Genomic DNA, 23,497 nt, shown 5'->3' with positions numbered 1-23,497 from the left:
CGATGTCAGGGAGTCATGGAGCAAAGGTAAAAGCAAGGAAAGAGGTACCTACTCAACTGAACATGTTCAATACATGTTTAACCTAGTAATCACTGGTGTTAAGGGTCAGTCCAAGGTAAAAACGGTAGCACGTTACACATTTGAATTGTTTTGGCTCCCCTCTAACAGCATTAGTTTTGTGTCGTGCCTGTCATTTTTAACCTTCCTGTTGTATTCGCGGTCAAATCTGACCGAATGACAATTTCTCTCTCTAAATTATGAAGTTAAGTTCATCTGTTTGTCATAAGGTTCCTTGACTTTGCTCACACATGGCATATACAAAATGAATTTGGAGATTTATTTTTAATTTTTTTTTCCTATTTTTGATGCGTTATTGAACTTATGTACACCCTTCGGTCTTCCCGGTCAGAACGGACCAGCCATTAAAAATTTATGGGTTACAATTACTGCATAAAATAGAGGTGTGCGTGTGCGTGCGCGTGCGTGCGTGCGTGCGTGTCTGTCTCTCTGTCTGTCTGTCTGTCTACTTTTGTGTCCTGTGAGCGCATACGTGTGTGTACTGTGTGTGTGCGCGCTCGTGTGTGTGCACGTGTGTCTAAAATCCCAAACCTAGCCCCAGTCTGATTGATTTTCCTGGGGGAACCATCCCCGTTTGCAACATTGTTTGCTAAACTTTCTCGCAGATCTTGTATGTAAAGCTTTTTTGAGGTCTGAAACATGGTGTTAGACTACCAGTGCAAACACTGAAGCGACCACTTTAATGAACTGATCTTTGGCATCCTGCTTAGCACCTAGATTGATAGGTTTGATATCATTAAGATAAGATAAGATATTCCTTTATTAGTCCCACACTGCTGTAAATCCTTTACTTATTTCTCATGTCTGTGTATAGATAATAAAATAAATCATGCCACCTTATGTTCACCTAGTGTTGTGTGCAGATAAGTAACTTGGTGGGTGGATGGAAGTCTCACCTTTTTAAAATCCCACCTTAATGTCTTTTCAGATCCATGTCTGCATTGAGGTTTGTGCTTTGTTTTTCAGGATGGTTTTGTCAGAGTGAGGAAAAGAGATTTAGAGAAGTTAACCACAGAGGTCATGCAGCTGAGGGAGTTCCTGCCCAGAGTTCTGAACGGGAACCTGATTGAAATGCTGCGCAAAGCTCGAGTCGCTCACACTCACACAAGTATGCTTCCATTAAACTTAACCTTGTTATATTTATTTGCTTACGTTTGTTACCATGCTGGTAATTTTAGTATGTGATCTATTTTATGGCTGCACGGTGGCGCGTGCCTCACAGCAAGAAGGTTGCCGTTTCGATCCCCGGGTGGGGCCTTTCTGTGTGAAGTTTGCATGTTCTTCCCATGCATGTGTGGGTTCTCTCTGGGCACTCCGGCTTCCTCCCACAGACCAAAAACATGCGCATTAGGTTAATTGGTGACTCTAAAATTGCCCCTAGGTGTGGGTGTGAGCGTGAATGGTTGTCTGTGTATATGTTGCCCTGCGATCGGCTGGCGACCGGTCCAGGGTGTACCCTGCCTCTCGCCTGTTGACAGCTGAGATAGGCTCCAGCCCCCCTAGAACCCCGAAAGGGATAGGCGGTATAGAAAATGGATGGGTGGGTGGATGGATGGATGGATGGATGGATGGATGGATGGGTCTATTTGATTGGCCTCTTAACAGAAAAAAATGGCTGTTTTCATCATTTTCCATGATTGTTGGCCAGCTTCTATACGTAGCTGCATTAATTGATATAACTCTACCATAACCATAACTGCTATCAATTACACCAACAACAGCAGGAAGGCTGCTGTGTCCATGAATGCCCCTTTGTGAGCCTGTCAGGTGAGGACATCTAGTGGAAATGAGATGAACTGCACCACAATATGAGGCTGTGAAAGCACTGTAATTTTTTGTGTGCTTATTCAGACACACAGACCCAAGTCATCACTGCTGCACTGCTGCATTTTTCCAGCTGCCAAATGTCTTGGTGTTGTGATCACTTTTATTTCTGGCGTTGGATGGTAGATGTGCGTGCATCTCAAATGAGATCAGCCACAAATATTAGCCCTGCACGATCTAATCTTTAGCATTTCATTAATTCACTGAGATTCAGCGTTCAGGAGAATATTTCTCCTACCTCCTTCTCTTTCCACCATTTTTTCCTCTGCTTAAGAAACTCTTCAGCCTCTTAGAAGTCCCCTCTACTACATCATCATTCTCAGAATTTTTTTATGAATATGGCCACAGATGTGGTTGTAAACAACCTGTTCTTACCACACCCACACCTGATCTTATATACACATACAGTACCAAGGCTGTATTCACTTATCTTTCTGCTAGGAGTCCTCCTAAATGGCACTACAAACACAATTCACACAAGAAGCCAAGTCAAATGTTATCCAGTAGATTGTATTTGGCATCAAATACTATCTGCATATTGGTATCATGATATTTTGTGCAGTTGACTGAGCAAATCTTCATCCTTAGGTAATTGGTACATATAGCTTTTACTGGATCACTGCTGTGCTGGAAACTTCAGGGTCACATGCACAGACAGTTTGTGTGTCCACCTCACAAAATACTCCTTCACAATTTTTAATTCCACATTCACAAAATGTTTCTAAAACTGCAAAAATGTTTTGTACGTGTGCAAATGACACCAGTTTGCACAAAATGTTGCTTCCATTAACTTCCAAACTAACCAGGTCTAACCCTTTGGCTGAACATCTTCTAGAATGTATCGCAAGTACAGTTACTTACAGCATCTAGGGAACATATTAATTCTCTTATATCCTCCTGGTATTTCCTCAAACCTTGTTTGAACCAGAAATTGTTCTGATTCGCCATCTTCAAAGCCATCTCAAAGCTGTTAGTTCTGCTTGAAAGACAGTACAGATACAAATATTGAATGAACAATCTAAACGCATTCAGCCTTAAGAAATAGTTGTTGTACCTCTGAGCAGATCACTTGACCTTGGTACATGTAAACCTACAAATCTGCGTTTGTGTGTGTGTGTGTGTGAGAAGTGAAGGAGCACCTTGTACAGGATAATGAGCAATTGCGACAGGAGTGTCTGTACCTTCAGTCCCGATTGGATGCAGCGCAGACTGAATGTCAGAAAGAGAGAGAGGTGAATGAACCCAGCAATACATAGATAACAGTGACATTGATGTAACAGAAAATAATTCACATGGTGGAAGAAATTCCACTCTATGTAAAACCATGGTGTTCTCTAGCTCTACCTCATCCAGTGCTTTGTATAAGGAAACCTTGCTGTGCGTGTGTGTGTGTGTATAGGAAAAGCTGCTGCTACGTGAGCAGCTATGGCAGAACAGATTAGAGCTACAGCAGCAGGCAGACTTCTGCTCTGGTTTGGGATCCGCAGCTTGCAGTCTGCTGTGGAGCAGCTCGGCCAGGGAGCACACGATCACACACTGGCTGGCTGACGTGAGTCACCTACACAGGTTTTTTCTTTGTGTGTGTGTTATGCTCATCACAGTGATGGTCAGGCCAAATTGCAAACTCTCAGAGTTTCATGTTAAACAGTACACTGCTAATTTGATGTTTAACAGCTGATTGGTGGAGTTGTGTTGTCCGGTGCGTGTATATTATGCGTGTCTGATGGTGGTGATGGTGGTGCAGGGGAAGCTGCAATCCTTCCTGACAGTCGCTGCTCAGACTCTGGAGAGCTTCATCCGGTCTCTGGATGAGGAGGTGAAAACTGAAACTGAGTACCACAACTCCCAGGAGCACCAGTTTGTACTGGCTCTGGCTGGAACCATTACGAGTGAGTCCACAGCTTCTGTAGAACAACGAAGTGATGCATTCACACATGCTTTCAGATTACTGTTTTGTACCGCTTTTATATGGGTCATTCAATAGTATACTCTGTACATCGGTAGGTTTTATACTACTGAGTCTTACCTGGATCCACTGGGTTACAGCAGCTCATATGATTCAAGTGCAGAATGTTATATGGAACTATTAGAAGGAACACAAAGAATGAGGGAGGGGCACAGCCGGACCATGGCACAAAACAGAAAACTCGAATCATAACATAGTGATCACATCAAACACATTTAATGCCGTCGAGGTCAGTTGTGAAATTTCTCCTGCAGGAACTGAATGCAACATAAACTGAAAATGTCAATGGCTCAGCGACTCTCGACCATGCATCTTTCAAAGACCTGCTTTATCTTTATTTCGCATCAATCAGACATAGCAGCAGTGACGTGTGGGCGGGACTTCCTCTCCAGCTCAGCTCATGTCCTGCTGGACACTCTGATGACGCTTCTGGAGTTGATGAAGCCTGGTGTCTTCCCCAGACTAAAAGTGTACGTGTACCATGGCCTGAAATAGAGAAATATTAACCAAACACCATCAGGAGGCACGGCATACTTTTCCATAGCTATGCTGATGGCGTTACAACTTTACACTGTTGTGTCTCCTGATGACCCAGGGCCAAATCGATGCCCTTTTTAACTGTAGTTTAGATATAAAATTATGGACGGTTTAGAATTTCTTTCGACTCAACTAGGACAAAACCAAAATTTTTAGATCATACTTATTCAAAATGTCCCTCTAAAGCCAATACAGAAACATTTATTAAGGCTATTACCTGTAGAATTGATTGCTCACATTACACCAACTTTAAAGTCTCTGCATTGGCTACTTGTTTGCTTAAGGGTTGTTTTTTTTAAGATTCTTTTATTGGTTTATAAAGCTCTTAATCTTAGTCCAACCTTTTATATCAGATTTGCTTTAATCCCATGAACATTATTTATTTTATTTATTTCGCTTTCCTTTATTTATTTATTTTTTATGTTTCCCTCTTCTTTTTTTATGTCTAGATTGACTTCATCATATCTCCTCTTCTTTTATTCTCTCATTACTTTTATATTTATTTTCCTTTTAATGCCCCTCCTTACTCTTCTGGTTTTACTCACATCATTTCTAATAACATTATTTTATTATTCATCAATTATATTTTATGAGTTTTTTATTATCTATTTAAACTGTTATGTTAAGCTCAGAATAAAACTAGTTTATTCAGGCACTGTATATAAGGTTGATTGCTAACTCGGATTATTCAGACCAACTTTTTACAAAAGAGAGGAGAAATAGTAATAGTAATAGTGTAGACCAGCCACCATTTGTATGCACTTCCACCACTTACTGCTTGTTAAAAGCACAAATTTGAATGCACTTATAGATTGTAAGGCATGTCAGTATCTAGATAGGTGTCAGTGAGTACTGCCAAAGTATGCAGTTGTGTTTTGGTAAAATTGAGTATGTACTAACTGACTATGTTTTGCTGCAGATTGATGCTGATGGCTCTATATAATGTCAGTATCAGTATTAAAGGACTGAAGTACATCAGTGAGAACCCAGGACTCCTGCCTCTCATCAAGGCCCTGCTGAACGGTAAGAAGGTTATTATGAAAACACACCAGTCTCATTAAGACCACCAACATAAATTTTACACAGGGATTAGCTTCCTTCAGCCTATCAAAGGTCATTAAGGTCATTCATTTGGTCATTTTCGTTCACATGTAAAGTACATTTATTTCAAGCCAGTTACAGGGTTTCAGTTATTTCTGCAGCTGCTCAGCACAGATCTGACAAAGGGCAGAAGATTCAAACTCAACCATGATTTCAGTGGAACTGGCGTACTCAGTACCTCACTTGTACTTGGACATATGATGGACCTCTAAGAGTTTACATGACCCAGTGAGAACATTCCTCAAATTTAAGCAATTCTGTTCATCAGTAAAAGTAGGCAGTATGGATGAACACACCATTTATCTTTCTAGCATAATTTGTGTAGTGAACTGCATGTGAACTCCTCTGCAGCAATATACATATACATACGTATACGGTATATACCTATTTTCTTGTCTGGGGTGTCCTGAGAAGAGTTAGAACTGACTTCTGCCTCCCAAGAACTTGCAAACATATCAGATCAGTGGCTGCACTCCATTTGACCATATCTGTGTGCCACTTGTCATGTGTCTTCAAGGGCAGGAAAAGCTACTTTAAATGCAGTGCGGGTGGCTGGCGGCAGGTTGAAGTTTAACCCTGCCTTTCTCAGCTGGAAATCAAACAGCAGCAGGAGGTGGAGATAACAAACTTTAATGTATTTACAGCCTTAAAGTGTCACCAGAGAGACTGCAGTACTTCATTTGCATTCAGCCACTTCACACCATGTGATGTTTGTGTTTATTAGTTTATACTGTTTACTATGTTGGTGTACGAAGTTTTTCAAATAACTAGCGCAGTACCTGTATATTTGATACATACCAATATATTTGTGTGTATTTCTTTTCAGAATAGTTTGTTATTCCATCCGGCCTCATAATTTTAACTCACGTTTGCCTCTTTCTTTTATTAAAGAGGTTTACCTCATTTGCACGACTTGTTGCTATTGCATTAATTATGCTACCATTAATTAATTCAATGACCAAGCAAATACAGGCATGCTTTACTGTTTGTGTATGTTGTTTTCGCATGGCTGCAAGATAAAAAAAAAAAAAATTAATTAAAATGGAACAGAATGGGGTTGGGATATATACTTCAGCCATTCCCTTAGTAACAACATGGGATCATGATTATTGATTAAGAAGGAACTGCAACACATAGTTCACTGTTCAAACTGATAAAGATGAAAGGTGGATTCTGTTAGATGTAACAGTAGAATAATGTTATCTGTACTCAAAATGATAACCAAAATGTGACAGCTGGTGGCTTCAGTGCAATTTTGAATACGAGCAGAGATTTTTCAGCAGCCATCCCCAGGCACTTGGTGAAATCCAAGGCATCCAAATATTTAGTGCACATTTGGAGGCTTCACCATCCAGACTGAAAAAGATATACATGGCTTAAAGGGGCAACAAGCTAGTCATATTGATTATTTTCTTATCTCTTTTTCTCTAAGACAAACATTTGGAATTTGCATACCACAAATGATGATATACTTACATCTTCACAGGAAGTATTGTCTGAGGAAGTGGATCATTTCAGCTTTATTTTCTTTTGTAAAGGAGCCAGAATCTTTCACTGGCTCTGCTACTGAATTATTTTTTCCAGTAAACTACGATCAGACACTTTCACAAATCAGTTGTGAAGGTGAAATTTTAGAAAGAGAGTCATTGGATGCATCAACTCTTTCTCCACTGGTAAATCACTGGGGATTGATGGCATTCCCATTGAGGTTTAAAACACTGTTTTTCTGACGATTAGACACACAGAGACACACCATCTGTTTGTTCGACAGATGGAGACTGGGAGGTGTGTCTCCACTCTCTGCGTCTCCTGCAATCGGTGTTGTTGGAGGAGGAGGTGCTGCTTTTGCTTGGCTCTTCTCTGCTGGATCCAGACATCCAGGCTTGTGTCAGCCGGCTCACCTCCGCGGTGCAGCCCAGCCTGAGTCTGGCTGCCCAGCAGACCCTGGAGGACCTGCAGGCCCTCCAACAGGTACTGGAGTCACAGGAGCGATGAAGTGAAGAGTGTCTGTGTGTTTCCAGTTTCAGGGAAGTAAACAGATCAGCCTCTGACGTGGATTCAAAATTGTGACTTTAGATTTTAGACTTTAGCCTGTTTGTGCTGTTATTAGCACTTTGTGTGCAAAGCGAGGTGAAAATGTAGAGATGAAAGTTTTCATCAAAGTTATACAACTTTTTACCTTTTACTGTTCATTGTTGAGCCCTCAGATTGTTCAGATTCTTGTTTATTTCATCTTAATTTGTTTGTTACCCAGTTTTTGTGAATAAAATATAGGTTTGTACAAGCCTGCAAGTCTTCATCTAATCGCTCACTGTTGCTACTCTTACATATTCCAATATTCCTTTTCAGTCATCCACTTACAAAAATGCCCAAAATGACTCATCTTGTTCCACATACATTTTTGCTGAATGGTCACAATTGTAACCTCAGTGACAATCTGATTTATTTTATTTTTACACTGGATGTTTCACAATATAATCCACTACATGTTTCACTAGTTGAATGCTTTTAATGTGAAGCAGCAGTAATAGGAATTGTTGGATTAATCCAGCTCTGATACATACTGTAGGACAGTGAACGACTGAAGCTGATGTCAGTAACATTAAATTCTAAACAGTAACGCAGGACTACATGCTGCGTCATTTTAAGTCAATCCCTCATACGCAAGTAGGTGATGTGAATGAATGAATTAATGGTATCAGGAAATCTAAAGGATTATAACTTAAATACTCTTGCCTTAGTGGAAGCATGTTAGCTCAGCTAAGAGTCACTCTGAACCCACAAGAATTACATTAATGTCATTATTAGCAATTTGCACCACAATGAATAAACTGAAACCTGAAGTGAAGAGTGAAAAATAAACCCTCACAGGAGTTGCTTTTGGTTAATTGTACAACTTTATTGTATGTTTCTTTAGTATGGACTTCTCAATTATGAGCATGTATCCATTGAACAGGGCCTAGACTACAGTACAGGATATATTTATGACAAGAGAGAGGGTTCAAAATGTCAGCACAAGAATGGAAGCAGCCAGGGCCTCAGAGAACTTCACTGATGGAAAATCTGGGACAAGACATGTGACATTTTCATCCAAGCTTAACCCCAACCATCTGTGCTGTCAGAGGGCTCGCTCTGACACAGATCAACAACAATCAGCAGAATGAAGTATCAGGTCATGTGAATGTCTCGTCCTTATAGTAGTTTTCTCCTCAAAAAGTCCAGCCGCCCCTCACTTAACCATCCTCATGGGGAGATTTTTGTTAATCTCAAACAATGATACTAATAATACTGTAAGAGAGTGCTAAGAAGATTCTACAGAGGAGAAAGTGAAGTGAGGAGGACAGAGATATCCTCTAAGTTAAAGGAAGAAGAAGAAGCCAAGGGGTGGAGGATAGAGATTCTGTCGTCATCCATCCCAGTCGATGCAGGTTGTAGGGGGGAGCTGAGCCCCTCCAGCACCTCCACCTGGTCAACCCCAACCACTCAGCCTCTAAGAGGACACAGCAGCGTTGGGCTTGTCATCACGGGTGACAGGGATGCTGCGCTCGCTGCGGCCGGATTCACTCCCCCCCATGACCTTTGGCCCAGTCAGAGTGAGCAGACCGTCAGCGGACAGGGTGCAGCTGATTGATGATTGGTCAACACTGGAGGGGAGGCGGTAGCGACGGTGAAACTCACGAGAGATGTAACCATGGTCGTCCTGGAAAACAGTAGGTTTAGCAATAATTAAAGGAAAGTTAATTGCAAAGTGAAGTTCTGTCTTAATTTAATTATGACTGTAAATGCTTTGCAAAGACAACGCTTACTGATTTTGTAGTAGAAGGACTAATAGTGGTCAAAATTTCCTCCCTCAACTCCACTGAACAAATCTAACTTAAACACCTTAAGTATAAGGGCCTGTCAACAAAACACCATATTGGCTGTATTGTGTGATGTATGGGAAATCTGACTACCTGTTTCTACCCTCATTTTCACCACCATTTTCACTCACAATGCGAAATATAAGGGGAGAGCGGAGCTGTCAGTGTCAAAACAAAGACTTCTTTCCATGTGATCACATTATTTCAGCGGATATATACATAAGCATTTAAACTGCCTGAGCAGTGGTGATCGTCCAGCAGAGGGCACAATCCTACCAGTCAGCTTGGCGTGACAGCCCATTCTCATTTCTGCTGCATCAAATACTAACTTTGTAATGCCTGACTGTGTCTCGAGGGCCGTAACAAATTTGCAAAGTTGTATTTGAAACTCTGGGAGTGAGAACAGGCTCTGTGTGAATATTCTAAAATATCTGTTGTATCGATTTACACACACAATGTTTCAACTATAAAGCCCTGTCTTAGAGTAATTCTGTTTACTTTTTCTAAGACAACTTTTACAAAAAATGCTTGTTTTACAAAATACAGCGCTCACTCACCTTTCATTTGAGGTGTTATAAGTGAGACTACCAACATCATCATTCAAGTTGCTTTTGAATCAAGGTTACATTGCTCTTCAGAGGGAAATGAACCAAAATAATTCATAGATACCCCTGTCTATATTGACCCCATGCCTTATGAAACAGTCCTACTATCTTTAGAAGCAATGTGTGTATGAAAGAGAAGACGAGCACTACCTGTCTTTCCCCATGCTTGCCCTGGATCTCCACATAGTCTTCAGTGACCTTCACACTGAGGTCATCAGGAGAGAAGTGCTTGACATCCAGGTAGACTGTGAACTTATCCCTGTCAGACCTCACCTGAAGGCCATACAAGCACAGAGAGGGTCCATTGTATCATAACATTGTCAAAAGAAGAGACTGAACCTCTGAAAATGTAAGTTCTTAACCTTTTGGAAATGTCATTTCTTGACTTAAAATTATGTTGAGCATAGGAGCATTTAAGTTTAGATGTAGAGCAACTAAACCAAACAACCCTAGGATATCAAAGGTAAGTACAATGATGAGGACAGTGGATGGGAAAATGGGAGGAAAAGTCTTGATTCTTAACATTACTAAAAACTTTTGTTTTGATGCAGATGAATATGGCCATTAACAGCCTTTATATCCGTTCTCCTATGAACATATAAATTAAGCCAATCTATCCAAAGAGTCATGATGTGCTTCCTGACATGAAGGAACCTGAGTCTGGTCTTGTTACCTCAGAGATGCCGGAGTTGGAAGAATCCAAAAAGCTGCGGAACAGTGACTGTCTGTAATAGGGGCTGATAGTGGAGGCGGTGTAGGGGAAGAGGTCGTAGTCAAATATGCCCTCTCCAAAAAACTGGTCAAAGAGTCGGGCAGGGTAGACAGAGCCCAGGGCGCGTCTGAACCAGGGGTGCTGGATGGCAATATCCATAGTGACTGCAGAGAGTTGGATCTAGCTCAGCTTGGCTTGGCTCACGTTGGCAGATGTACCCGCTCAGCTCAGAGTCCAGCAGGTGATGGAAGGAGGTGAGACAAGATAGAGAGAACCGAATGTTGATGAAAATCAATAAACGAAGAATGTTTCCAGAGTGCTTTGTCGTCCGCTCTACGGCTGCCTCCTCTTTATATACCTGAGAGCCAGAAAGAGAGGCTTTAGTCACGATCCCTCTGGAATGGCATTATCTCATGGTGAGTTGGACCCTGTCAGCAGAATCAGGGTTGAGGACCGGGGGGGCACCGCTGGGTCCAGACCTTGGTGCAACCCAGTGCCATACACACACTAGACACTGCAGGCTGCCAAAACAAACCCTGCTGCACAGAGGAGGGAGGAGGAGGACATGACAGAGACAATGAGGTCAGGAAGGAAACTAGAGACAGAGAGATTTTACCTGAGTGATCAGACAGATACACACATATCTATTCTGTCAGTTAGTCAGTGACATAATGCTGCTGTATTGTTCTGCCTGTGCGGTTGGACTGAGGGCAGGTTTAGAAACAATGCTGCCCAGGGTCAATGAACAACAACACAGAGATGAGAACAGATGGTTTGGGGTGCAAACATATTGCAAACATAGATTATTCAAATTGGAACAAACAGCAGCATAAAAAAACAGACATCAAGTTTTTTTCTAATAAAAATCATGATCACTATTTTCAAAGGCAAAGATGGAAATACTTGATTAATTGGCCCAATTAAAGAGCCAACAGGGGGCCATTTTGCTGCAGAGCCTGTAATATTAATTTCTTTTATTTATCTAATAGTGAAACAGCATTCTATTTACATCAACTGACCAATGAAAAGCTAAAATGCCTATTTTTAAGTAAGATCAACAAAAAGGCATTTTATTCAACCACTGTACATGGTATTGGTTCTAAACAACCGTTGTGATGTTCACAGTCTGGAAGACCATATGACAGCAATGAGACTGCTGTTGTCAGAATCTGAAAACAACAAAATACCACACTATTCTAATGTAGCCACCGCAGTTCTATATAACATTCACTGAGTGATTTCCACAGAATCCCATACAGTCGCTGAGTGAGTGTGCTGAAGAAATCAGTAAATGGATGTGCCAAAAACAATCAATATGTCACATTATACATCCAGAGCCTGTATCAGCCACAACAACTTCAAAGCACAGTCAAGTCAACATTTGATGGCATTGCACTGGCCTTGAGCACCACTGTCATGAATCTGGGAGTTATCTTTGATCAGGATATGTCCTTTAACTCCCCCTCTCTCAAAACGATGCAGAAAAACTAGTCCATGCATTCGTAACTTCCAAGTTGGATTATTGTGATTCCTTACGATCAAGCTGCCCACATTTGTTAAAAACATCCAGTTGCTACAGAATGCTACAGCACATGGAAAAGAGATCATATCTCTCCAAAACTAGCCACTGGCTGCCTGTAAAATTTAGAATAGAAATTAAAATCCTCCTCCTTACTTACAAAGGAATAAATGGTCAGGCATCACCTTATCTTAAAGAGCTCATAGTACCTTATTATCCCACTCGAACACTGCGTTCCCAAAATGTAGTCTTACTTCTGGTTCCTAAAGTCTCCAAAAGCAGAATGGGAGAGAGAGCCTTTAGCTATCAAGCTCCTCTCCTGTGGAACCATCTTCCAGTCTTTGTCCGGGAGGCAGACACTGTCTCTACATTTAAGAGGAGGCTTAAAACTTTCCTTTGTGATAAATCTTATATTTAGGGCTGGCTCAGGCTTGTCCTGGACCAGCCCTTAGTTATGCTGCTGCAGGATTAGACTCTTGGGGGACTTCCAATGACACACCAAACTCCTCTGTTCTTCTCTCCCTTTGTACCGCACACTTTCATTTCTTACCAAGGTGTGTTAATAATTTAGCTTCGTCCACAGAGTTTTTGTGCTTTGTCATCTCGCAGGTTGCCATGGATAGTGGTTGAACTTGGATTGTGGATTGCAGCTGTGTCTCCTGCCATGGCCCTGCCTGACATCCACTGCAACAGCTACTGCTATTAGTCATACTTCCATTATTATTACATACATAGTGCTGTATTACGTACATATACATATCTGTTACCAATACATGCGTGCTTGCTCAAGAGGGATTTGTTGGGTCTCTGTAGATAAAGAGTATGGTCTGCTGGTCTGTGTAACCCAGTCTGACTTTCAAGAAAAAAGGATATGAGACATTTTTATTTTTAATTTAACATGGTTGAAACTCAAGAGAGATTATATATACAGCAGTAGATTTGTAGGCAGAACACATTATGCCTATTTATGTATTTTTAATATTCATTTTCATACAATCATACTAATTTGAGAACTCTATGCTTAAATGCAATGGAGCAGATACTGTTGTATTATGTGATGTTAGCACAGTCTCATCAGTGCTCAAGCTATTTCTTATGAATTGTATTTAAAATTACCTGCCAGCTATTACCATGTTGGCAGGTTCCTTTAATCTGTGGCGTGTATAAAAACTTATAAAAGTGTCTGCAGTGGAGAAGCTAGCATAGAAGTGGGTCATTTTCAATAATTATAAGAGCACAATCTCAAAAATTAAAATTTCTCAATAAATATACAGTATTTATCATAATATGTGATAAAAAGTGGGATCTTACTGAGTTACAAAAACTGATTTATTGCAGTTTTAAAATGATCTCACCAAAGTTTTTGACATATATATCAAATTACAGAAAATTTCTTTTTCTTTCTTTCTTTCTTTCTTTCTTTCTTTCTTTCTTTCTTTCTTTCTTTCTTTCTTTCTTTCTTTCTTTCTTCTGGGGGAGGACCCAAATGAATCCTGCTCTTATTTGGCTTGCATGGAACCCCAGTGGATGCCAAAGCAGCCACAGCAACGATGCAGTTAACAACACAGACCTAAAGCATGAGAACTACAAGAAGAGGGAGTGACAACATTTCAATGAGGACTAGAGATGTGACCGATGACTAGTCATATTACTGCCATTTCAAAGATGGGATCAGCGTATTAGGTCTTAGCTAGTCCATGCCAGTCTCTCTATCAGTTTGTCACTTTTAACAGAGATTTCAGCCTGCAGTGTAGTTCATTCACTTCACTGATAAACCACAGGACTGCAGAGTAACATTAGGCGTCATGATCAAGGAAAGTTTTTGTATCATTGACACTTCATATTCTCATGCTCACTCACTCATCCACAGGAGCTCTCTCTGTCTTTGTCTCTCTGCTGCAGGGCTACGTCACACTTTTTTTTTTCTTTCTTTTTTTTTTTTTTTTACATCAATTGATGGTTTTTATAGTGCCTGGCTTTAGGGGGTGATGCAGCTCCTCAGCACCACTACCCACATCCATACTTTTCCTTGTTTAATTCAATTCCAGCCTTTGGAATGAAGTAATGTTTTTCACCCAGTTGTCCACATTTATATCAAGCGCATGAAACAACACAATAAGACCACTCTTCATGAAGAAATGACCTCGATTCATCACAAGGACCTGTCACACTGACAGGCCTATATTACCGCCCACCTCTCAGGCAGAGCTGAAGCTGAGACAACAGTGCGTGGGCTAGGCAGTCTCCCATTTGTGCATATGATGACCTTTTTTTAGATGCTTTATGCATGATTTTCAGTCACCTCACTTGAGGTGTTGAGGCTCCTGGAGCCTTAATAGGACTATGTCAGGGAAAATGGTGTGTTGAGAACTTAGAGTTCCAAACTTTGGCTGCTGACATTGGCTGGAATTCTTCGTCTCTACTTGATGCTTTTCTTTTTTGACTAACTGACTTTTTTAAGGACCTAGTGATGGAAGCGATGAACAAGCATATCACATCATTCCGTGCTGCCAGCATCATGCCTGCCATATTCATCACCTGCTGACATTCTTCACACTCCACCCCTACATTGACTACAGAGGCCTGAGTGACCACACCATTAACAACAGGTACCCCATATTGGTATTTCTTCAGATTTTGAGTTGTTGCAAGGATCTAAGATTTTCACCAAACTTGATGAGAATAAGGGAGAGGGATGAGTGGAAGACGGGCAGCACAGTGGCGCAGCAGGTAGTGTGCGTGCGTCACAGCAAGAAGGTTTCCGGTTCGATCCCCGGGCGGGGCCTTTCTGTGCAAAGTTTGCATGTTCTTCCCGTTCTTCCCGGGGCCTTTCTGTGCAAAGTTTGCATGTTCTTTCCGTGCATGCGTGGGTTCTCTCTGGGTACTCCGGCTTCCTCACAGACCAAAAACGTGCTCATTAGGTGAATTGGTGACTCTAAAATTGCACCTAAGTGTGAGTGTGAATGGTTGTTTGTCTTGTGTGTTGCCCTGTGATCGACTGCCCGTTGACAGCTGGGTATAGAAAATGGATGGATGGATGGATGGATGGATGGATGGATGGATGGATGGATGAATGGAAGACAGGGTTCAACACATCTAGTGGGCATTATGAATATCTGGTGATGCCTTTTGACCTAACCAATGCTGTCTTTCAGGCTCTGGTGAATGATGTACTCCAGAATATGTTAAACTGGTTTGTTTTTCTCTACCTGGATGATATTCTGATCCTCTCTCTTGATGAAGAAACTCACATTAAACAGGTTTGCCAAGTCCCCCAGCGCCTGCTCGATAGTCAGGTCTTTGTAAACGTGGAAAAGTATGTTTCATGGTTCCACTCTTTTTGGGAGCTTCATTGTATCTAATGGTAATATTTGAATCAATAAAGCTTAAGTCAGTCATTGAGTGGCTCACCCATTTTAAAAGGAAAGAGGTATATTTCCTGGGTTTTATACTTCACTTGACGCCAAGAGAAAATTAGTAGAGTAAATTCTAATGTAAAGATAAAGGTACTTCCCATGCCTGTTGTTTCACCACCAGTGGCTTCCCGCCGCCTGCATTAGTCTAATCCCACAGGGCTTTGGCCAGCCAGCACAGGGGCTTAGCTACTCCATGCACCCACAGGCCAAGAGCAACTGGGCCAGGCAGCCAGGGCTGGGGCTGTTTTAGGTGCAGTTTGGGGAGGTTGTTGGGGTTTGGGGTTGGTAGCTGCTGCAGACCGGACGTAGATGCCGTTAGACTGGCAGCAGTTCAGCAGACTCAGCATTCTGGGTTTTTATCAATGGGGCAGACAATGCCTGTGTGCTCTGTTTCCACAGCTCTGAAAAGTTGTTTTGGCCATCATCAATCTGGCAAACTGGTGGGACGGTTCATATTCATTCACTGATTTTTGTCCTTTATAAAGAGCAACTTTCGCATCTCCCTCCCAAACCATTGGGTGAAGCCAGTGGTGGATATCACCATATCCCATCGACAGTTAGTAACAAGCCAAATCACAATCAAAAAGACCCTCACGCATCTGCTTGCGTCACCTCTAGGGAGGTAAAACAATTTACCTTCAAGTAAGCAAGTTAAAGTGACAATGTAGAAGATGATGGGAGTCCAATTAGATGACCTGAGCTTTCTGTGTGGCTTATATTGTGTTATTGTATTAGCCTCATATTCATTTTGGCTGAACTTTCTAAAAAGGAAAAGGGGGGTGGATTGTATCTCTTATTATGTATAATAGAATTGCACAAGGAAGGTATCTCTTCTCTGTCAGTACTGGCAGGAGGAACAATTATAGCAATCAGAAACTGTTTCATTGTACATGTGACTTGCTTTATGACAGGCTCTCTTCAGCTTCTCCATTGGTACAAGAATAAAGTGTGCCAGAGACAAGATATGCTGAAACATAATAAATGAATAAATGACATGTGGCTATAAAACAGGAGATAGATGTATGCATTTTATCCATGCATTAAAAATGTCATTCCTCCACCTTGAGAGTTTCTCTCCACTGTAAGGTCATTCTCTGAGAAGCTGAATTCTGCTGCCCTCTGCTGGACTGACATCATATCACCTTCCTCACCTTAAAAACGCTAAAATGTTGCTGGTCTGTGGGGGGTTTTGAGGGACGAAACTATATGTATAACTACATAAAAATATTCACACACACACACACACACACACACACACACACACACACACACACACACACACACACACACACACACACACACACACACACACACACACACACACACACACACATATATATATACCCTTTGCTTTCAAAACAGCAGCAATTCTTCTAGGTACACTTGCACACAGTTTTTGAAGGAACTTGGCTAGTAGGTTGTTCCATAAATCTTGTAGAACTAACCACAGATCTTCTGTGGATGTCAAATCCTTCTGTCTCATCAGTCCAGAGCACCTGCTGCCATTTTTCTGCACCCCAGTTCCTATGTTTTTGTGCATAGTTGAGTCTCTTGCCTTGTTTCCATGTCAGAGGTATGGCTTTTTGGCTGCAACTCTTCCATGAAGACCACTTCTGGCCAGACTTCTCGAGGCAGTAGATAGGTGTACCTGGGTCCCACTGGTTTCTGCCAGTTCTGAGCTGAGGGCACTGCTGGACATCTTCGAAGGGAAATAAGCTTGATGTGTTTTTCGTCCCCCGCACTGAGTTTCCTTGGCTGACTGTCTACGATCCTCAGCATTACCTGTTTCTTTGTGCTTCTTCAAAAGAGCTTGAACAGCACATCTTGAAACCCCAGTCGACTTTGAAATCTTTGTCTGGGAGAGACCTTGCTGATGCAGTATAACTACCTTGTGTCTTGTTGCTGTGCTCAGTCTTGCCATGGTGTATGACCTGTGACACGAAACTGTCTTCCACAACCTCACCTTGGTAGCAGTTTGGTTGTTCCTCACCACCATTGATAATCATAAGCACCTGTTTGGTATAGCTGGTTGATCATACACCTGACTATAATCCAACAAAATCCCTGACTTTGTGCAAGTGTACTGATAAGAATTGAAGCTGGTTTGAGGGCAAAGGGTAGTAACACCGAATATTGATTTGATTTAGATTTTTCTTTGTTCGCTCACTTTCCATTTTGTAAATTGATAAAAATAGACGATAATTATTTCTATTTTTGTAAGCATTCTTAGTTCACAGCATTTTTTCACACCTGCCTAAAACTTTTGTACAGGACAGCATATATACATATATTAACAAACACACACACACACACACACACACACATATATATATACATATATTTAAAAAAAAAAAAAAAAATCCCCTTCTCACCCCGCCTGGAGCGGTATTGTACCTCCTTCAAGCTCGGGTGCTCTACCAGAGGCCTGGGAGCTTGAGGGTTCTGCGCAGGATCTTGGCTGTTCCCAGGAGTGCGCTCTTCTGGACAGAGATCTCAGATGTTCTTCCTGGTATCTGCTGGAGCCATTCTCCCAGCTTGGGGGTTGCCGCTCCGAGTGCCCTGATCACTAATGGGACCACATTTGCCTTTATGCCCCACATCTTCTCCAACTCCTCCTTGAGACCCTGGTATTTCTCCAGCTTCTTGTGCTCTTTCTTCCTGATGTTACTGTCACTTGGGATCGCAACATCCACTACTGTGACTGTCTTCTGTTCTTTGTCTACCACCACTATGTCTGGTTGGTTCGCCATCACCAGTTTGTCTGTCTGGAACTGGAAGTCCCACAGGATCTTGGCTTGGTCGTTCTGGATCACCTTTGGAGGTGTCTTCCACCTTGATCCTGGGACCTCCAGTCCATACTCGGTACAGATGTTCCTGTGTACGATGCTAGCCACCTGGTTATGACGCTCCATGTATGCCTTCCCTGCCAGCATCTTACGACCCGCTGTTATGTGCTGGATTGTCTCAGGGGCATCTTTGCACAGCCTGCACCTGGGGTCTTGTCTGCTGTGGTAGATCCCAGCCTCTATTGACCTTGTGTTCAAGGCTTGCTCTTGTGCGGCCATGATCAGTGCCTCTGTGCTGTCTTTCAGTCCAGCCTTTTCCAGCCACTGGTATGTTGTTGCTATGTCAGCCACTTCCTCAAGCTGTCGATGGTACATGTCCATGCCAACCCTTCTGGCTCCTCCTTACTGGGCTTCTGCTGCCTGAGGCATTCACTCAGCAGGTCATCATTGGGGGCATTGCTTGCTTGGAGTCAATGTCACGCTCACTCTTGGCATACAGCTTGATGTCATCCATGTAGAGGAGGTGGCTGATTGTTGTCCCACTTCAGAATCGGTATCCAAGGCCACTCTTGGAGATGGGACGGACGGACTGCAATAAACACACTTTATGGTTTGGAATAGGTTTTAATGGCCTTCGAAAGGATGAAGAATATTTATTTTGGATTCTGAGAATTACAGCACTCAAACAAATAACAAGAAACTGGAAAAAGCTGGAAGCCCCCAAAGTAAATAAATGGCTAGATACTGTAGAGAATATTTATAGGATGGAGAGGGTAACTTACAGAATTAATAAGAAAGAAAAAGTGGAAAAAAGATGGGCTCGTTTTAAATGAACTACTTACCATTTATGTGCACATTCATTTTACTGTTGTATTTGTGGTAAGTGCGTGTGTATTTTTTTGTTGGCTAATGCTATTTTGTTTTATTTTATTTTATTTTATTTTATTTTATATACATATACGGGTGAAAGATAAAAAAAAACTAAATACGTGTCAAGTTATTTAAATAACAGGAAGTGTATTGTAGGAAGGTTGTATACTGTACTGACACAATAAAGTATATATATATATATATATATATATATATATATATATATATATATATATATATATATATATATATATATATATATATATATATATATATATAATCCTCACCAATTTTAGCAGTGGTGTTATTAAATAGAGGAAGCGGCGCGAGGGAGGGAGGGGAGAGAGAGAGAGAGAGAGAGAGAGAGAGAGAGAGAGAGAGAGAGAGAGAGAGAGAGAGAGAGAGAGAGCGAGCTCTCAACTGATTTCCTGCAAAATGTGGATGCACGACAGAGCAGAGAACCACCAACTGCCGGAGACAAAGTAACTTTCCATTTTTCCGTGAGGGACTCACGGACATGCAGTTGATGGCTCACAGTGAGCTGGTGTCCCGGCTGGCCTGACAGCTCGATGCTTCATTTATCTAAAATAGTGACTCGTGAAAATACAGGAGCAGAGCAGGAAGCAGCTGAGTCGACTGAGTGTGGATAATATGATGATCACATTCTAACATTATTAATCGTTAAGCAAAGGGGACAGAGAGACCGCAGAGATGATGAGAGACGCCACTTCTCCGGGAGTGGAGGGGCCTGGGCTGGAGGACGTAGCCGAGGTGGAGGACGTGTTCGCCGCGGAGGGGAGCAAGAACGAGCCGAAGCCCGACAGCTGTCAGGTGTGTGTGTGTGTTCTTTCTACCTAACTATAGCAAGCTTAGTTAGAGGAAAATATTACAATAGTACAATGTCACTGTATTGTCTGTTATCCAAGAGCTGCAGTGGTTGGCAGTGCAGTGTGTTGTGTTCAAGCTGAAACTGACATTAAAAGAACTGGTAAAGACGCTGACAGCTGCCACAGGTTGGCTCCACAAAGAACATGAAATGTGTCCCTCTGTCAGTGTGATCTGATGAGCTTGGTCAACTTGTCTCGGTCATTTATTATACTTGCGTTGCTTTTAGGTACCAGGAGAGAAGGTGGAGGGAGCAGAGGATGAGGCTGGCCAGCTGTCAGTGTCCCAGATTGAGGCAGAGGTTGTCCAGCTGACCTTCAGGAAGCAGTTGTCCTACAGGTAGGAAACGCTCCACACAAACCGAAGCAGAAAAAGTGGAATGAGGCCCATTTCCTGCTGACCTGTTTTACCTGAATGTTACACTGTAGCTGTGCACATACTGTGTGTGTGTGTGTGTGTGTGTGTGTGTGTGTGTGTGTGTGTGTGTGTGTGTGTGTGTGTGTGTGTGTGTGTGTGTATTTGTATAATTAGTAACAGTTAAGGTGTTGTCTCACATGTGGATATGTATTTGCCCCCTTATCCAAAGTGAAAAGGTTAAGATCAGTTCCATTGCTGAGACCTTTAAGCACTATAATTCCACCAAACTCTGATGTCCTATGTCTGAGGTTAACAGAATCCGGTGACTTTTGGATGTGCACTATTGCTCACTAGCTTGGGGGGCAGCTCTGACTCAGGAGGTAGAGCACTCGTCCGCTTATCAGAAGGTGGCCTAGCCAGCGTATAGCTGTGCCATCTGTGTTTTAATATGTGTGTGAATGGTTATCATTGACAAACAGGTGGCATCTGGCATGGTGTACCACCAGTTTCATAATGTGTGCGAAAGGGTGAATGCAGCGCTTTCATTAGTTTTTCACTGTGTCCCACCTATTTGATATGATATGATTTAGAGGTGTGTCAAATTTATGGCTAACTGGAAGTGAACATCAGACTTGTGCATGTAAGCCCAGTTTGAAAGTGAGATATATTAAAGAGAGTCATGACAACACATGGCTTTATGAATCTGATGAAGTGCCTGCATATTTCCGTTTTGAGTGTACACAATTGAGTTTTAGTTGTGAACCTACACAGCGTCTGGTGCATGACCTTTGACCTCTTCCCAGTACAAGCTGAGACTGATTTTGGACAGACAGCTGATGTAATTTGTTTCCCTTGTTCAGTTAGTCTCTTGTCCAGACTTCTTGCCCGAAGACTGGATTCACACCAGATGTGACTCTTGTGGGAGAACAAGACCAGTGTTTTATGCTAATGTCAAGTGACAGCATTTGAGCTCCATTCTGGCTCCTAAATGGTGAACGAAGATTCAATGAAGGCAACCATGATTTGATACGTAGTTGAGATTCTAAAAGCTTCTTTTTGATATATTATAACTTAAGGTAAAGACACAGCTTCAAGGCTCAAGAAATAGCATGTAACAGTTTTGTCAATTTTACCAAGATAAGCAACTGGTCCTCAAATTCAGCTCACAGGTTTTGAAATCAGCAGTATTCATAATGCTTTCTCTTTGCTGCTCAGTACTAGATGCATTGGCATGCTTTATACATCTTTGTTCTTGGATTGTAAACGGAACTATCCATAGAGTGGCTCATTTAGATAAAAAAATAAAAAATACAGTTATGTTCAATGTAGCTGCTAACGACACTGTGACAATCCATTCTTGCTATTATTCATACCGGTCGTACTACATGAGATATGGATTTCCTTACATAGATGACAAAAGAGTTCAAAAACCTCAGTGTGTTCTGTGCAGTGAGGTTTTGACACAAGAAAGCATGAAGCCGTCAAAACTGAAGTGGCATTTGAAAACAAAACACCTTTCTCTCAAAGATAAACCTGTTGAGTACTTTCGAAAGTGACTTCAAGACCTGAAGACATCACAAAAGTGTCTTACTTCTTCGTGCTCGAAGCAAGAACAGGCATTCAGTGCATCTTACCAGGTGGCACATCATATTGTACATCCCCAGTTCTCCCATTAATTCCTCCAAACTCAGGTCTATGATGTCAGTGTTACACCTAAAATTGAAGTGAGTGCTGCTTAATTTTCTCCAAACACAATGTTTTTCAGTATTTATCTACTGATAAGGTAATCAGAAGAAAAGTTAATTTTGTATACCTGAATCTTTTTGAATTGCACTTTTTGTTTAACTTATTTTGAGTTCGTACATAAAAACTGAGACACTGGAGACACTGAATTTTTTTCCATAGTGCAGTGTTGGTTGTCGTAGATTTGGACATTTTTATTTCATGTTTGTGCATGAAAACACTGTTGAGTCAGTTAAAAAAGGCTTAACTTACTGAATTGCTATGTATGTCGTATTATCTTGTGTCCCTAAGATGCATGTTTTTGTTTTTAATTAAAATACAGCTAATTGCATGTAAAAGGGAATATTTCCCTCTCTAGCATCGCCACCTGCTGGTCATTTTGGTTTATCATTAAACTTGTTTTTTTTGTGCTGGCATACTGTGATATTCTGGACTATCTCAGGCTCAAACTGCACCATCGTTTCATTAAATACTAGTGCTGTCAAAAATATCGCGTTATTAAGGCATTAACGTAAATCAATTTTAATGGCGTCATTTTTTTTATTGCGCGATTAACGTTCTTTGTGACCTAGTGAACTTGTAGTTTTTTACAAGCTGTGGCCACTGCTAGTAATGTTACAAAAACTACATGATCCGATTGTAAACCGGAACAAAACAATAGGCACGCCCCACACGTTTTGGTCTCACCGGCTCGCTAGCTGTGTTCTATGGCCAGGTTAGTTTCTATTCCAGTTAGTTTGTAATACCTGTATATGCAGGTATTTTTAAGACATTGTGTATGTAGCCCTCTCCCTCATTCATGTGTCATCATCCCTCTTAAGTTTTCAGTTTCTACACTGCTATTTTTATCTTGAAGATTGACTAATAATTAAATCTCTCTCTCATGGGGATATGTCATAAAATCTATTGTCTGCAGTACAAACAATGGAACTCTGATGTTAATGTCCATCATGTGGTCTGCTATCTCTGCCAAGTGGTGACTCTATGATTCTCTAATCTGACACAGTGATTGTATCATACAACCAAAATATCGTGTTGTCTGATCCTGGCATTAGTTGTTACCTCTTATACTCCTGGCACTTTTACTGCATAAACTGTGAGGCTGTATAAATACTAAAACGTGATATAGATGCTGTTTGCACAAAATGTAATCAGGGTTACTGCTACATCTGGTATTTGTAATCACATTGACAATGGTTATCACTGACAATAAAGTCTGCAAATGGAACACAGACCTG

At 41.5% G+C, this 23,497-nt stretch overlaps 3 protein-coding genes across 4 annotated transcripts in view; 2 read left to right on the top strand and 1 right to left on the bottom strand.

Moving 5' to 3' along the window:
* The first annotated feature begins 2 nt into the window (after nucleotides 1-2).
* On the top strand, nucleotides 3-7,501 carry hsf2bp (heat shock transcription factor 2 binding protein). The gene is made up of 8 exons (XM_070958159.1): nucleotides 3-44; nucleotides 1,045-1,186; nucleotides 3,031-3,134; nucleotides 3,302-3,451; nucleotides 3,647-3,791; nucleotides 4,221-4,338; nucleotides 5,325-5,428; nucleotides 7,278-7,501. Exons 1-8 carry the CDS (start codon nucleotides 3-5, stop codon nucleotides 7,499-7,501), a joined length of 1,029 nt encoding a protein of 342 aa, XP_070814260.1.
* An 889-nt stretch (nucleotides 7,502-8,390) lies between these two features.
* On the bottom strand, nucleotides 8,391-11,021 carry cryaa (crystallin, alpha A). The gene is made up of 3 exons (XM_070957867.1): nucleotides 10,645-11,021; nucleotides 10,122-10,244; nucleotides 8,391-9,206 (listed from the first exon to the last, which is right to left on the bottom strand). The coding sequence occupies exons 1-3, from the start codon at nucleotides 10,840-10,842 to the stop codon at nucleotides 8,997-8,999; spliced, it is 531 nt and encodes a 176-aa protein (XP_070813968.1). The 5' UTR covers nucleotides 10,843-11,021; the 3' UTR covers nucleotides 8,391-8,996.
* An 8,637-nt stretch (nucleotides 11,022-19,658) lies between these two features.
* LOC139352062 (diacylglycerol kinase zeta-like) overlaps nucleotides 19,659-23,497 on the top strand; it is a 189,568-nt gene continuing 185,729 nt past the window's right edge. For both annotated transcript variants that reach the window (XM_070994110.1, XM_070994109.1), the window contains exons 1-2: nucleotides 19,659-20,105; nucleotides 20,389-20,498. In XM_070994110.1, coding sequence (XP_070850211.1) covers nucleotides 19,986-20,105; nucleotides 20,389-20,498 — 230 coding nt within the window. In that variant the 5' untranslated portion in view covers nucleotides 19,659-19,985. The remainder of the gene's footprint in view (nucleotides 20,106-20,388; nucleotides 20,499-23,497) is intronic.

This window comes from Chaetodon trifascialis, chromosome 24 (genome assembly GCF_039877785.1).
Source record: "Chaetodon trifascialis isolate fChaTrf1 chromosome 24, fChaTrf1.hap1, whole genome shotgun sequence".
In the NCBI taxonomy this organism is placed as follows: Eukaryota; Metazoa; Chordata; class Actinopteri; order Chaetodontiformes; family Chaetodontidae; genus Chaetodon; species Chaetodon trifascialis.
Note: the sequence above shows the minus strand (reverse complement) of the source record. Positions and strands in the feature narration are given on the sequence as shown.

Bases quoted from the DNA above. Each gene is read 5' to 3' on its own strand.
- cryaa (XM_070957867.1), bottom strand. From the start codon at position 10,842: ATGGATATTGCCATCCAGCACCCCTGGTTCAGACGCGCCCTGGGCTCT. The intron at 10,245-10,644 runs GTAACAAGACCA...TATGGCCTTCAG, and splicing joins CCAACTCCGGCATCTCTGAG to GTGAGGTCTGACAGGGATAA. The intron at 9,207-10,121 runs GTAGTGCTCGTC...ACTGTTTTCCAG, and splicing joins GCAAGCATGGGGAAAGACAG to GACGACCATGGTTACATCTC.
- hsf2bp (XM_070958159.1), top strand. From the start codon at position 3: ATGTCAGGGAGTCATGGAGCAAAGGTAAAAGCAAGGAAAGAG. The intron at 1,187-3,030 runs GTATGCTTCCAT...GTGTGTGAGAAG, and splicing joins AGTCGCTCACACTCACACAA to TGAAGGAGCACCTTGTACAG. The intron at 3,135-3,301 runs GTGAATGAACCC...GTGTGTGTATAG, and splicing joins AATGTCAGAAAGAGAGAGAG to GAAAAGCTGCTGCTACGTGA.